General features: G+C 43.2%; 1 protein-coding gene across 1 annotated transcript; it reads left to right on the top strand.

The window, feature by feature from the left end:
- The first annotated feature begins 5,940 nt into the window (after positions 1-5,940).
- Positions 5,941-9,219, top strand: A4GNT (alpha-1,4-N-acetylglucosaminyltransferase). The gene is given in 4 exon segments (XM_033148171.1): positions 5,941-5,946; positions 6,766-6,994; positions 6,997-7,100; positions 8,442-9,219. Coding segments are annotated over 4 exon segments (963 nt in total). The 3' UTR covers positions 9,066-9,219.
- Positions 9,220-15,573: the final 6,354 nt, after the last annotated feature.

Here is a 15,573-nt window from a genome sequence, read left to right as displayed (position 1 = left end):
CGATATTGGAGCATCCTGGATAGTGCAAGGTTGCCAACTTTACTAGTTTGGCCAGTAAACTGTTCTGTCAGATGAACAGCATTGGGTTCTGAGAAGCCAGTAAACTTCAGATTCTGACAGGCATCACACATGATCCAGCAACTTCTATCAGATTTCACCCCTAAGTCATGTCACCAAGATTTGCTCTGGCTCTAGCCCTGAACCACCCCATTCATCTTGGCTCTGCTCCTACAATGTACCCCTCAGTGGTGTGCGGTGATATTTTTAAATAGAGGAACAGTTAGGGCCAGAGGCACCAGCTTGCGAAGGCCATGGGGGCAGGCTGTCGATGTTGCATGTGTGAGCATTGCACCTCCCTCCCTAAGCTGGACAGAAGCTTCCTTGGCTTTGGGAAGGAGATGCCCTCATACTTTTAATTAATTTACCAGGAACATTTTGGGAACTAGCCTAGTCCCCCTAGTCCACTGACCACACGCCACTGGTACCTTCTCACTACTGTGAACTTTCCCCCAAAATATGCTTTAAAATAGATCTTTATGGGTATCAGGGTGGAAGAATGTGGGATATACAGGCTGAATTGTCAGGATGTGAGAGCCTGCTCACTCCTAGAAAACCACCACTACCTATTCCAGCACAGGGTTGCCTCGTACCTGCTTTCCTTCTTACCACCAGTTCAGGGAGTGGCACTACAGGTCACCTTCCGCCTCTTCAGCCTGAGTTTTGCTCCTGCAGAAGAAGAGAGACAAGTAAGATGGAGACAAAACTAGAGTGAGTTGGCTCTGTCTCTCATTGGCTCTGGCTTCACCTACTGTTGTTCTACCTGCCTTCTGCCCTGTGAGTCCTAAGGAGCAATAACAACCACTACATACAAATAACTCAATTCTCCAAGTGCCAATTCTTATGTAGCCAAAATGACATCATCTGTGCACAAAAGGGAGGTATCAGAAAGCTCAGGGGAGCCAAAACAACCCAGTGAAGACAGAGTGAAAATGAGTATGAAGGGAGAAATGGGAAGTGGGTGCTTCCTGGCTCCTGAACATGCACAGTCCATAAGGCAAAATTTGGTTACAGGTCTCACTTCTTAGAAGACTAGGCACCAATTCTTACTGTTATGTTTGCCATTATAATGCTTGTAAATAACATAATCATTATACATTAAGTGTGCTTGCTTGGTTATTGAATTGGTTATCAAAGCAAAGATAAGATTTAATGGAAAGAGCTTTGTTGCAATAAGAATGGATTAACTGTGAATGGAAGAAATCTTATCACATGGCAAGCCTGTGGGCTGGTAATGATGTCTCAACAGGCCACGTAAATGGGAATCTGAGACTCTCTTACAGAAAGATGAGGGTTGTATTGGGCTGCATTTGGCTTGCTTCACACCACAACAAGCTTGCCATTATTATATATAATTAATTCTGTGTTTAAAAAAAAAAAATCATCCCACCTTTTTGTTAAGTGTTCTCCAACAATTAATGAGGAAAGAAATTGCTTTTGAAAATTATCAAAGCAATTAAGACAGTGACTTGCCCAATATCACCCAAGGAGTTCATGCCTGACAATGAGGGATTTGAAACTAGGCCTCTCATTCCAGCAGTCTAACTAGGGAAACCCACAAGACCATTGATACACTCTAGCCCCCTTCATATGTTATGCCCCCAGTATCCATGTGGGTTGCACATAGATGTCCACAGTGAATATATTTCAGAAAAATGGGTCGTCCACTCCATGAATCTTGCTAGTAGACCATCCCTGTGACCAACAACTATCCAGCAGTTTAACTTTAGTTCAAAAGATGGTCTATAAGCACTGGCGAAGGAAGAGGGGAGCAGGGGGAGCGCACCGCCCCCGGCAGCGCGATCCCAGTCGGGTGCCATCACGGCTGCCCCCTCCCGCCCGCACTGGGCGCCATGCCCCCGCAGACAGCATGCCACGCCCCTAGGACGCACACCAGCCATGCCCCTGCCTTTTCTCCACCCCCCGGTGCTGGAGCATGAAGCTCCGCCACTGTCTATAAGAAAGCTGCATATAACATTGTGAGATCCCTTCACATGGAGGCACCTGGTGGAATCATTCCAAGAGACATGACATAGATACCTATTGTTTCTAGTGCAGCTGGGTTATGAACCCCCCCCCATTGACAGCACCCAGTGAAAGAAATGGCAGGTTCAGTATATCATATATCCTTTTCTGAGCACCACAGCATCATCCTCCAAAGAGGCTGAGAAAGGAGTTACATTAAAGAATCTCTCATTCACAATGCGTTCGGCAGAGGATTGGTGATGAGGAGATAACATGTGTACACTGGGTTGGATCCACGCTAAGGCTGCAATCCTAACCCCACTTACGTGGAAATTAGACCCATTGGATTCAATAGGACCTGAGTAAATATTGTTAGATTGCACTGTAAAGTGCACGAGTCCCATTGAAATCAATATAGTTATTCATGATAACTTAAGTCCCATTGATTTTAGCGGTAACAAAACACCCCTTGCTTAGTCTGGATTCAACCTACTGTATCTAAGCAACCCACTCCAGAACACTGAAGAAAATGAGCTATCTGTTATATGTTAAATCTTGCAGATTCTGTTGTTCCACCTGAGCCTTATGCTACTGTATTTCCCAGTACAGTACATTGCTACTTATTATGTTCTTATTATCATTCCAAAGTGGTTTGTCTGCTGCTTTCCCACTGGCAAGCTCTATTACTACACTGTACATGGCTTGGCGGTTTTATTTCTTCCCTACCTGTACTATTTTTCCTTCTTTAAAAAAAACCATTTGTTTCCTCTGCCTATCTCAGGGCAAGTAATGTGCAAATATTACCTCTAGGGTTGCTGCATTAGAAGTTAGAAACAGTGGTGCATGTCCTGGATATGAAAGGTCTCCTGCAACTTCTTCACCATATATGTGCTCCCATTGCTTGCTAGATAATCTTCTGCTTTTCCATGTTTTGCTGGTAAGTTCTTGTTTATTTGAAATGCATCATATGGGAATTAAACAACATGAACAGTGAGAAATATAGATGGGAGATTAATTACTTGTGGTTTATATTATTAGAATGGAAAAAGATGGATTTTTGATTACCCATCACATAATATTTTTTTAAAAACAAATTAGAGAGAGAAATGTGGTCTTTCTGTTGAGTGGTTTGAGTCTCAGGGCAGTGCATTATTCTCTGATAATGAATGTGGCCATTTCAAGAGGTCTGAGCATGCTGTGACAAAAGCAGAAATGTTTTCATCTCTTTCAACAGAAAATGGAAGGAAGGAACCATTTTATTTTCTTGAATAATACTTGTAGGAATAAACAAATATATAAATAGCAACATCCTATTTATGCTTACAGAGAAGTCCCACTGAGTTCATCGAGACTCACTGCAATGAGAAAGTGTGCATCAGATTGCAGCTTTAGTGTAATACATTGATGTTGCATAAAAAGACAATATAATCAAAGACGTGAAATATGCCTACCACAAAGGGGTGTTAAGCACTACAAGGTCTATAGTTAATATGTGCCATATTCCAAGAAGAAGGTCTTCAGATTTTGGAGCTATAGACTATAAGCTAGTGTAACAGTACACATTTCGGTATGCACATACAATTACCTAAACCTTGTGACTGGTGATCAGCTTCCCAATAACATTAAATTAGTGTTGTGCTGATCATTTATTGCATCTTTTCAACCATTCTTCATTAATTAATGAGAAGAGAAATCACATTCAAAAATGCTCAATGGATGGGGGTGAGGAATCAGTTACATTCTCATGGTTTCTTCCATGCTTACTTCACTTCCAAGGTGGTCAAAGGTTGTTTGTGTGTGTCCTTTCTTTCATTCTATAATCTCACCAGTGGTCTGCACTCTGCAGGCTTCCCATGCTTCAGTTAAGCCCTGGGGGAAGACATCCTGTGCAGTGTTGTAGTGGCCCAGTGTGTGCAGGGGGTTGAAGACACTGTTGTCTGCAATACTGTCCCTATTCTAGATCCTAGATTTGCCCAATCAGCATCAAGAGAAGCTTTTCAGCCACGGTATGCTCCAAAACTAAGCATTTAGAAACACTTAAAACACAATGTGCTTCAGTGTTTTGTTTTTTTCTTTTATTAGATTTTATTACAAAAGGATCACAGGAATAATAAATGGTATAATTAAAAACTACCAAGTTCTAATGTCATTAGTACATTGCAAAAACAGCATAATAAATTTTCAATAATATCTACAACATAAAGGTAAAGGGACCCTGACCATTAGGTCCAGGCACAAACAACTCTGGGGTTGTGGCGCTCAACTCGCTTACTGGCGAGGCAGCGGCGTATAGCTGTTCGGTCATGTGGCCAGCATGACTAAGCCGCTTCTGGCAACCCAGAGCAGCGCACAGAAATGCCGTTTACCTTCCCGCTGGAGCGGTACCTATTTATCTACTTGCACCTTGACGTGCTTTCGAACTGCTAGGTGGGCAGGAGCAGGGACCAAGCAACGGAGCTCACCCCTGTCGCGGGGATTCGAACCGGCAACCTCTGATCCGGCAAGCCCTGGGCTCTGTGGTTTAACCCAAAGCACCACCCACGTCCCTAAAAGAGAGAAAAAGAAGCACATGGAAATATGCACTGGAAGTAAATGATAATGTATCTTACTCTCTTTAGCATCCTGATTTTGAGTATAGCAGAGTAGGAATATTCACTGAAAAGGGATTAATCTGCAAAATTACCCTGACACACCCTTTGAACAGGCCTTTCCTTCCCCAAATGATGCTTCAATGACAATCAGATGCTTCCGATAATATTAAATTATTCATGCTGTTGAGAGTCTGCAGCCTTCTTCCTACAGCTCATCACTTGAAATGACTCCAGTGCTGTTGGCTGAAGCATTGCAGCTGAAAGTTTCTGCTATGATAGGCAAAGCTGAGAAGGAGTGGATAACATTTATTAAGCAGCCAGCACTGAGATGAGCATCTTGGCTGAGGAGAGCATTGCAAATTCCACTCAGCCACTTGTCTTGCAGTGATAAATAGATCTTCCTCCACAGAAGGAGCAGTGCTTAACAGTTCCAACCCCTTTGACGGCAAAAATGATCTTCTGGATGCAAAAGATGGATGTTGTCGGAAAGACAGAACAGCCATTCCTTGTCCTTTGTAAACTAGAGGGTGTTCCAAGGTACCAACATAGAGATGATGCTACCTTTTGATTATTATTTTTTCAATCAGTCGTACATGTTTGGAGAGATTGCAACTGAATTCAGTAATGTCTCCAGTTTCTGAGGAGCTGAGGCTGAAGACATGGCGCAACACCCAAGATGCTAACCTATACGAATCCCAGCTGCTATCTTTTCCTGAAGTGTCCAGCTGGACCTAAAGTACTGCAGAAAGGGCAACCTGTTGAAGACATTGGGCTTATGATGATCTATGGCTCATTCAGGGCATTCTCAAAATAGCTGCCAAGCAAGCTGGCTGACATAATCTCAGCACATCAGAGTTTGGGAAAAAGGGACGTTCATTTTCTCCTGAAAACTGTACTACTACCCTCCCAGAATTGGAGGATGGCATTTTGTTTTTCTTTCTAACTTTGAACAATTACTAAATAATTTTATTCATCTGCCACCCACCTCTGAAATTGCCTTCAGCAGAGACCTGACATGGGCTTCCTATTCACCTCATTTCTGCTTCCATATTATGACAGAGGACACTAATCATCAATAGAGAAGAAAGAATTCCCGTAAATAATTTTATCCTGTCAGCATCCTGTATGCAACAGAAGAGAAAGCCTGGTGCTTGGGAGGGGAATCAATTCAGACGGGAATCAATTCAGACTTTGGTTCATTTTCTGATGCAGCCCCACTGGGAACACTGAGTTCCGCAATAGCAATGGAGTCTACTCAGCAACATGAGAGGGTTCTTAAGTGGCCCAGGAAAAGAATCCCCTTAGGTGGGCAAGGGAATCTCAGGAAATGGTGGTAAGAGGACATCTTATTTATTTTTTGAATTTTAACCATGAATATATGCTGCTGCATTAGCGTGCTCTGCTAATTATCTCCCTAGAAATTTTTCAGATCTTTACAGGATTTTTGCTGGATTTCAGATCTTTTGCCATGGTTTGCATGTTATAGTGAGTAGATTTGCTTTGCACCCTTTAAAATTGGATGGGATGGGATGGGATGGGAAAGGAAAGAAAAGAAAGGAAGGGAACCCCCCCCCAAAAAAATGCAGGCTGCAAACTTATACCCACTTACTGGGAGTAAGCTCCACTGAAAATAATGAGACTTACATAGGATTGTATTGTCAACCACTAACCCCGGGTTGAGAAGCTGGGGGCCTTCAGTGTTGCTGATTACAACATTCAGCGTTCCTGCCAGTGGGCCATGTTTGGCTGAGGCTGATGAGAGTCCAACAACATTTGGAGGGCCACAGCTTTCACACCCCTGCTTGAACCATTCTTTTAACCATAGTATCTTTCCAGGAGACCGAAAGAATTCATTCATGTTGTAAACAAGGCTCCTCATCCCACATCTCCATTGCAACCCTACAGAATCGGTAACAGGGCACAACCTTCTGCTAAGAGGATGGCAATCACCTATTGTTAAGGTTTTGAAAAGCAAGAGTGCAACAAGTATGTGTATGTGTGTGTGAAGAGAGTAAAGGTATGACTAATATTTATTATGCTTTTTATTAAGATCAAAAGTGGGAGGATCAGTCAACATGCTGAAGGAGAGCCAGATGCTACCTATGTATCTTCTTTTTGTTTTGCATTTGGATGTTGTATGAGTTCTCCCTAGAAACCTGGTTGCTTCTTTTCCTGCAAACCTGTTGCTAAACAACTCATGATGCCCCAAGATGTCATCTCCCAGGGGAGAAGTATCATCTTTCTGGAGACAACTGACCGTCTACAGCCTCCACCACTGGTTTTATGCTCTGTAGAATCTGCTGCTAGAATCTATTCGGACAGACCATCATTTTTTTTAGTGCAAGGGCTGGACAATAGCACAATGACAGATTTCAAGTTGACTCCCCTTCACTGTAGTTCTTATCGGCTATGAAGAATGTTTTCCTTTTCCCGCTTGGAGATGGATATTTGTTCCAGGACACACCTTTGTTCCTGTGGTACCATCAGGTGAGAGAGAAAGAGGTACGTTTTCTGGTGGGATGCATTAATTGCAAAGTTTAGTTGCAAAATATTTTTGGTGACAAATATCAATCTCCCTTTTTAAAAAATGCAAACTGTTCACTGGTGACTTTATCAGTGCAAAGGAAAAGAAACTGTTAACACTGCCTTTCCTACAAAGACACTGAAATGTCATTGTATGCTTAAATTTAGTAATGTTTGGTGAAGATGCAACTTCAAAGCATGTTTTATTATATCCTTTGGTTCATTTTACCTTATACAGTATTAGTAATCACCATGCATGGCAATCAGCCCAGGTAGTGGGGAGAATTCAGAAGAGAGAGTCAGTATGATGAAAAAGAACATACTATCATATATTACACTTGCACTGGCCTTCAGAGTTTCAAATTCACAATTTCTGTTTTCCAGAAATTCTGAATAACTGGTGATTCCTATTCAGCATGCTAAAAATTGATGTTTTCCTTTTAACTAAATTATGCCCATACAGCTCAGAATTGTTTACTCTGACTGGCAGCAAATTTCCAGGGTCTCAGGCAGAAGTTTTGCTCATCACCTACCTGATCATTTTAACTAGAGATCAAGGTAAAGGACCCCTGACCATTAGGTCCAGTCGCAGACAACTCTGGGGTTGCGTGCTCAATTCACTCTATAGGCCGAAGGAGCTGGCGTTTGTCCGCAGACAGCTTCCGGGTCATGTGGCCAGCATGACTAAGCCGCTTCTGGCGAACCAGAGCAGCACACAGAAACACCGTTTACCTTCCCACCGGAGCAGTACCTATTTATCTACTTGCACTTTGATGTGCTTTGGAACTGCTAGGTTGGCAGGAGCTGGGACTGGGCAACGGGAGCTCACCCCATCCCGGGGATTCGAACCGCCGACCTTCTGATTGGCAAGCCCTAGGCTCTGTGGTTTAGACCACAGCGCCACCTGCGTCCCTCCTTAACTAAAGATAGTGGGAATTAAATCCGGGGTGTTGAACAGGCAAAACATGATGTCTGTGGTCTACCACCGGGCTCTGCTCCCACCCACAGGTTAAGTGGCCTCTGTAGGAACTGGGATACTGATCGATGCAGTGAACCCACTGAAACGTTTAGGCCCTACACTTTCTCAGGTATGCCTGTGTAGAGATAAGGTCTTTTCTAGTGGGAAGTCACATCCACAATTTGAACCTGGGATCACAAACATGTGACACCTGAGCTGCTCCACAGAGCTAAGCATTCCTGAATTTCCAGTAGTGGAAATATTGCAGGCATTGAAAGGAAGTAAAGGGTATGTCTTAGGAGCTAGGGGCTGCCCCTTGATTCTGTGTCCATTTTTAACCCCTGCAGGTGAATGCAACACAGGAGAAGAACTGGGTCTATATTATCTCTGATGCAATCAGGCTTGCAATGGTGTGGAAATATGGTGGGATTTATATGGACACAGATGTCATTTCCATCCGACCCATCCCAGTGGCCAACTTCTTGGCAGCCCAGTCTTCCCAGTTCTCCAGCAACGGGATCCTTGGTTTTCAGCGTCATCACTGGTTCCTCTGGGACTGCATGGTAGATTTTGTTCAGCACTACAACGGAGCCATCTGGGGAAATCAGGGACCTCACTTAATCACAAGGGTGCTAAAGAGGCTGTGCAACCTCACAGATTTCAATGATGTGGAGGATCAGACATGTCACAACATTTCATTCTTGCACCCCCAGCGTTTCTATCCCATCCCCTACAACCTGTGGCATAAGTACTATGAAGTGTGGGATTCAAAGCCAGACTTCAATGAGTCATATGCTTTGCACCTGTGGAGCTTCATGAACAAGAAAGAGAAGAGAAATGTGACCATTGGCAGCAATGCCCTGGTGGAAAACTTGTTCAGAACACATTGCCCTACTACTTACCAGAGTCTTATTCAAGCTGCACAAGGAAGCAAACAGATATCTCAAAATAAAACTAGCCCATTGTGGTAAAGCAAAAGAAGGATATTTTACCATATGCAATACGTGTCCTGTTAGGCGTATAATTTAGGAACCTCGGACCTCCAAGCAGATCACCTTCCACTGCAAGATGATTTTTAATATTCTCAGGGGGAATGGAAATCAGAGAATTGTAGACTTGGAAAGGGCCCTGGGGGTCATCTAGTCCAATGAAAGCATCTCAAAGAATTTCATCTAAAGCATCCCTGACACATGGCCATCCAACCTCTGCTTAACAACGTCCAAAGAAGTAGCATTCACCACTCTCTGAGGGAGTCCATTCCAGTGTTGAACAGTTCTTACCATCAACAAGTTCTTTTTGAAGTTGAGTCAGAATCTTCTTGACCCACATGGCTACCTACCTGTAATTGAATCCATTGGTTTGAATCCCACCCTCCAGAGTGCGGGGGGAGGGGGGAATCACTGCATCTTGCATGTCATAGGCCTTAAGATGTTTGAAGAAGGCTATCGCATTTCCTCTCAGTCTCCTCTTATCTGAGCAAAACATACCCAACTCCTTCAACCATTCCTCATAAGGAGAGGCTAATACTGCAGTCATGTTCCTGAAAAATTGCCAGAGATCAGGTCTTTTAAAAGATGGGAAGATAACTTGAGAGAGATTAGAATGCCATGGTTTGGCAGCAATGCCCCCTAGAGGAATCTCCATAATAGCTGAATAAATAAGAAAATAAATGGCTGTAGATGGAATAATAATTGTCATTTGCTACATAATTCTATCTTTTGCTACTGCCACTGAAGTCAGACAGATTTTTGTTAAAAACAATGTTTACAGCCCTGTTGATACACATCGTGCTAAAATGCTATGTGTTTGTCATGGTGATGGATACTATGTTGTGCATCTGTTTGCATCTGTTTTTCATTATGCTGTGGTTGATATGATAAAGCTGTAACAAATAAAGAAGACTGATTTCCAGTGCAATCCTTTACATATCTAATTTAGAAGTAAGCCCCGTTCAAGTCAATGGAGCTTATGTCCAAATAATACAGGATTTCAACCTTCGGTATCTATGCAGGAATATTGGGTCTTGACTTAATGAATGATGGTCTTTGTCCTGCTATTCTTATATATATTGTTCTTCATTTGACCCTCCTGCCTCCTTTTTAATAGATAAGCTACAGTCAACTGTCTGGTATGGTGTAATTTATTTACCGGTATATACCATATTTATATGGCAATTTGATTGCATGCAGAAATAGGTGTCTACTAACTTCTGAACTTAACTACATATATTATCCTCTTCAACCTGCCTAGTAACTTTTTTTTGGGGGGGGGGGAGGCCTTTCCATGCTTTGACAGGCACTCAATACACCACTTATTAAGGGGCACTGAAAGGACAAGGACAAAGACATTTCGTTTTGTCCACAAGATTCATGGAGAATCATGAAACCCTGTGCTGGCCTCATTTAAGGACAAGGATGGGGAGGTGGATAAGCCATTGCTTGTCAGGCATATGATTCTGCTTTAGCTACTGCAAAACAAGTTGCTATTTAAGCTGCTGCATCTTGAGACAATTTATAGTAATTGAGCAGACTAGAATGCCCCAAATCCATCGAGGATCGGATGCAAAGTTCTTTTTGGTTTTGCAAACTGCAGTTTGGGCAAGGGTAAATGACATGGTCAAAGGAACTGAGAAAAAGAAACCCAAACAAAATGTATTACGTATGCAAGTAAGTTGGTTGATTTCATGTCACCAAAACTCTTATTGAAAGAGAACTTACAGCACAATCCAATACATATCTACTCCAAGGTCAGTCCCATGGCTGAGATCAATGGGGCTTACTCACAGAGATAGAACTGCGGCTGTAGTCTTGCATTTTTATGCGCATATTAGTGAAAATAACATAGAAAAATGCTTCACATTAGAGGAAACTAGCTTGCAAAAATGTATATATTAGGCAAAATCACATACAAAAGTGTGTCTTATCAGGAGAAATCCATGCCCAAGTGCTGATCAATTTCCTTGAGGACTTTTTAAAATAATATTAATAATAATTGCAAACTGACGTGGAAAAGTGGCAAACTGAACTGAAGACTGGAAAAACGAGTAACTAAGAGAAACCCATGTTGACAGATTTGCCCGTCCTTAATTGCAACCGTGAGCCCGGCCTCCTCACCTGCAGCTACATGTTCGGGTACAATTATAGCCACGGGGAGGTAGCTTTGTTATCAAACATACAGCAGCTTTAAAAACCCCTGAGCATCGATGCTCCAATGCACTTTAATTACCTGATCCTCCCTCTTTCCGCCTTAGCAAAGCCAAACAAGAAGGGAGAAGGGAATCAGGTAGGGTGTTATTAGAAGTTACTACAGCAACGGCTTGGCTTTGGGGACTGCCTCGCAGCAATATATTTTTTTCCCCCCGTCCTCGAGGGAGCAGTTCTCTGCGCTCAAAGCTCTGGAGTTGCTTTCTCCCGCTTGAGCCTGATGTTGTGCATTTAGGCCGAGGCGATTCGTCGCTGTGGGGAACCAGCGCTTTGCTGGATGGTGTTGAATTTCCTGGGTGGGAGGAGAGAAGGAAGATTCCAGCTCGGAGAGAGTTGCGCCTCCAATCCAGGCTGCTTTAGATCTCTCTCTCTCTCTCTCGCCCAGTTCCCAACTCCACGCCACAAAACATGCGCTCTGGTGACAGGTAAGGATTTCCTTTGTTTGGTACTCTAAAAAGAACTGAAACGTTGCACCGTGAAGCTCTGGCAAGAGAGTTGGAGGAGGGAAGGAGGGAGGGAAGGAAGGGGTGGAGGAGGAGGAATGCAGAGAGGTGGGACTAACCAGCTCTGCTTTGTTCAAGCCACTGCTCGCCTTCTTTCCCTCTTGCACGTTCCCACCGCTCAGGAAAACATCAGCGGATGAAGTTGCTCGTTAAATTGCAAACACCCGCAGGAACCTCCAGACTGGAAACTTAAGGAGCTGACCAAGCGAACTAAATCTACATAGCTCCTCCCTCTCTGTCCACCAAGCTACTCTTGCCTGCAGCCCGGCTAGGAAACTTTTCTCCAAAAAGGCAGATTCCTTGAAAACTTGCTGGGGAATCTGAAGCTGCAGCTAAGGGGATGACTTGGGGGTTGCGCGACAGGAAGGGGAGTTGGTTTACTGGGAAGGGAAGCGGGGGCGCTGAGTTGGGGCATGCTGGTTATAAAGCAGCCTGCCACAAATAATAATAATAATAATAATAATAATAATAATAATAATAATAATAATAATAATAATAATAATAATAATAATAATAATAATAATAATAAAGGAGGGAAGGTAGAAGAGGAGGAGGAGGAGGAGAAAAGGCATTGCTCTTTGTTCAGTTTTGAAACTGCTTGAGTAGAAATTGCTAGCCAACATTTGGCGGGGGGCGGGGAGAGAGGGGAGTTGGACATCCCGCGGCCAGCAAGGCCCGGTGCATCTTTCTCTTCGGAGGCATTGGGGCTTCCTAGCACTTGGAAATCCAGGGGCAATTTTCCAGAGAGGCTGTCGAGGGTTGTCAGGGGAGGCACGTTGCTAAGGCCCTTCTCTTCTATGGTGTGAGAGAAAAGGTAGTGGGAAGAGCAGAAACTCAGTGTTAGGGCATCTGCACTGCATGCAGAAAGCCCCAGTTTCAATCTTTGGCATATCCAGGAAGGGCTAAGAAAGACCCCTGTCGGAAACCCACGCAAGCTGCTGCCATCCGTGTAAACCAGTGTTTCCCAAACTTGGATCTCCAGCTGCTTTTGAACAACAATTCCCATCATCCCTGACCACTGGTCCTGCTAGCTAGGGAAGATGGGAGTTGTAGTAAAAAAAAAAACTGGAGACCCTCAGCCATCTTAATCAGGGACGATGGGAGCCATAATCCCACAATTTATGGGAAACTGAAGATTTAGAAACACTCATGTGGACAATACTGAGTGAGATGGACAGCATAAGGCAGCTTCCTGTAATTCTGTTTAAGCAGCTTCCTGTAATTCTGTTTAAGCACCACCAATGATGCTTTACAATGTGGGTTGCTGCCTTGCTTCTGACAGGGCCCCTGGGACTTCAGCAGCTGCAAGAAAATTTATTTGTTTATTAATATTTATTAGATTTATATACCACTCAAAAGAACTCAAGGTTGTTCACAACATAGAAATACAAGATAAAAGCACAAATAGTTAAAACAGAAAGAACAAAACAAAAAATAGTTAAAACAGAAAGAACAAAACAACAACCCCCTCCTCTCACAAACACATTTAAAAGGCTTTAGAATGTTAATTAGCCAAGGGCCTGTTTGAAGAGGAACATTTTCACCTGATTATATATATATATTCCCCAGATGCACTTGTGGGTAAATTTCACCTGACAGACGCCAACACACCCCACTTCAGACAGAGTAAAGCTGTCAGGGATTACATCAACCTGTACATTTTGTCCCTTTCATTCATAGGCAAGTTAAACATGATGAGGGGAGTGACACAGCCTTGCAACATCAGTAAAAGGTAAAGGGATCTCTGACCATTAGGTCCAGTCGTGGATGACTCTGGGGTTGCGGCGCTCATCTCGGTTTACTGGTCGAGGGAGCTGGCATACAGGTCATGTGGCCAGCATGACTAAGCCGCTTCTAGCGAACCAGAGCAGCGCACGGAAATGCCGTTTACCTTCCTGCCGGAGTGGTACCTATTTATCTACTTGCACTTTGACGTGCTTTCGAACTGCTAGGTTGGCAGGAGCAGGGACCAAGCAACGGGAGCTCACCCCATCCCGGGGATTCGAACCGCCGGCCTTCTGATTGACAAGCCCTAGGCTCTGTGGTTTAGACCACAGCGGCACCTGCGTCCCTCCTTAACTAAAGATAGTTGCAGCGCCACCCGTGTCCCTGCAACATCAGTAGGTCTGCCCCAATAAGAGGTGACCTGAGAAAGCACTTTCTGTGTGCGCAGGTAAACAGCAAGTGCTTGAGAAGTGCACTCACAGCACAAAGCAGATTGTTACCATTACAGCAGAATGTGCTTCAGGTGGGCAAATAGTGTGGGACAACATGGGGAGCACATTGTGTGCATAGCACCCCTAAAAGGCACTTGCATCCGGCACTGAATGCACATTATCATGCAAGCTGTACACACCCCAGGAGTCCTATGGCACCTAAAAGACTAACAAATTTATTATGCCACTTGGTTTTTGTGAACTACAGTCCACTTCATAAGATGTATGAAGTGTTATCCTGAGGTTTTGGTATGGGGTGTGAGGCAGGTAGAAGGAAATTGTTAAAAGTGAAGTCAGAGGGAAATGAAAAACAGAAAAGTACAGAGAGTAATAACTCCATGTTTAACAGTGGGACTTCACAAATAGTTATTGAGGGCACAGGCACCACGCTTTGTAAAGCAGTTAACATCTCTTAATATACTAAAATCCTTTGTCTCGGTTCAGCCCACAAGTGATAGCATTGAACCCTTTCATTCAATTCAGTGGTTTCATATTGCAATCTCCCTTTGAATTTCCCTTGCTGCAGGATGGCTACTTTAAGGTAATTTACAGAGTATTCTGGTAGGTTGAACTGTCCCACCACTGGTTTTTGAATATTTCCACTTCAGGTGTCAGATTGGTGTCCATTTATTCTTTCATATTTAGACTGGCCTGTTTGTCCTGTGTAAAATGCAGATCAACTTTGCTGGCAGATGAGAACACATGTTATCACCTACTTGTTCATTGTGATCATTGTTTGCTCATACTGGAGCTGCAAACAAATACATACAAAGCCAAGAATGAATATTTAACCACTTGCAGCATGCTGCTTAGCTATGGTATATTTGTGCTGCTGTGAGGGAAACTTTGGAGTCCTGTTACCATCATGCCAGGACACACCTAGTAACACACCGTTGCACAACACAACTGTCTGTTGTGAATAAGCAAGGGGTCCAGATAGATCTGAACAGCATTTCTGTACTGGGAAAAAATGGTATGTATCATTTTACAGCACTTTCCCCTAGAGGCTACTACCCAATGCACACATTCGTGGAAGTAAATCCCATATAGAGCATAATAGAGCTTTCTTTTGAATAAGCATGTATAGGATTACATTGTAAGCGGTTTTGTAATTGTGGCAATTAAATGTTGAAAGCAAATTGTTATAATAAGAGTGCCATATCAAATGTCCTCATTTTTTCAGTCCTCAGAGCTGAAAGCTCAGTGACTCTCGTGCATTTTATATTTGGGTAGGAATAACACAACTCAAATTATAGTTGTTTGAGTACATGAGTACAGGAATGTTTTTTATATGGAAGCTGGAACCCTCGCCTGTATTCTTGATAAGCCTATGTTGAGAGCCAACTTTGAATTTAATAGCTAATGAATCAAACCTTTCAGCTATAAACAGCAGTCACCTTGATTTGCTCACCTATTCATCTTGCTATTTTCTTCACTTATTTGAAATCTTAGTAGTTGTTTCTAATCTGTGGTTGTTTAACCATCTAGTATGGTAATAAGTAAAGTGATATAGAAACATAGAATTGTAGCGTTGGAAGGCACCATGAGGGTCATCTA

The sequence above is a fragment of the Lacerta agilis genome, chromosome 5, assembly GCF_009819535.1.
Source record: "Lacerta agilis isolate rLacAgi1 chromosome 5, rLacAgi1.pri, whole genome shotgun sequence".
NCBI lineage: Eukaryota > Metazoa > Chordata > Lepidosauria > Squamata > Lacertidae > Lacerta > Lacerta agilis.
The sequence above is the reverse complement of the archived record's forward strand: the minus strand, read 5'-3'. Positions and strand labels throughout refer to the sequence as shown.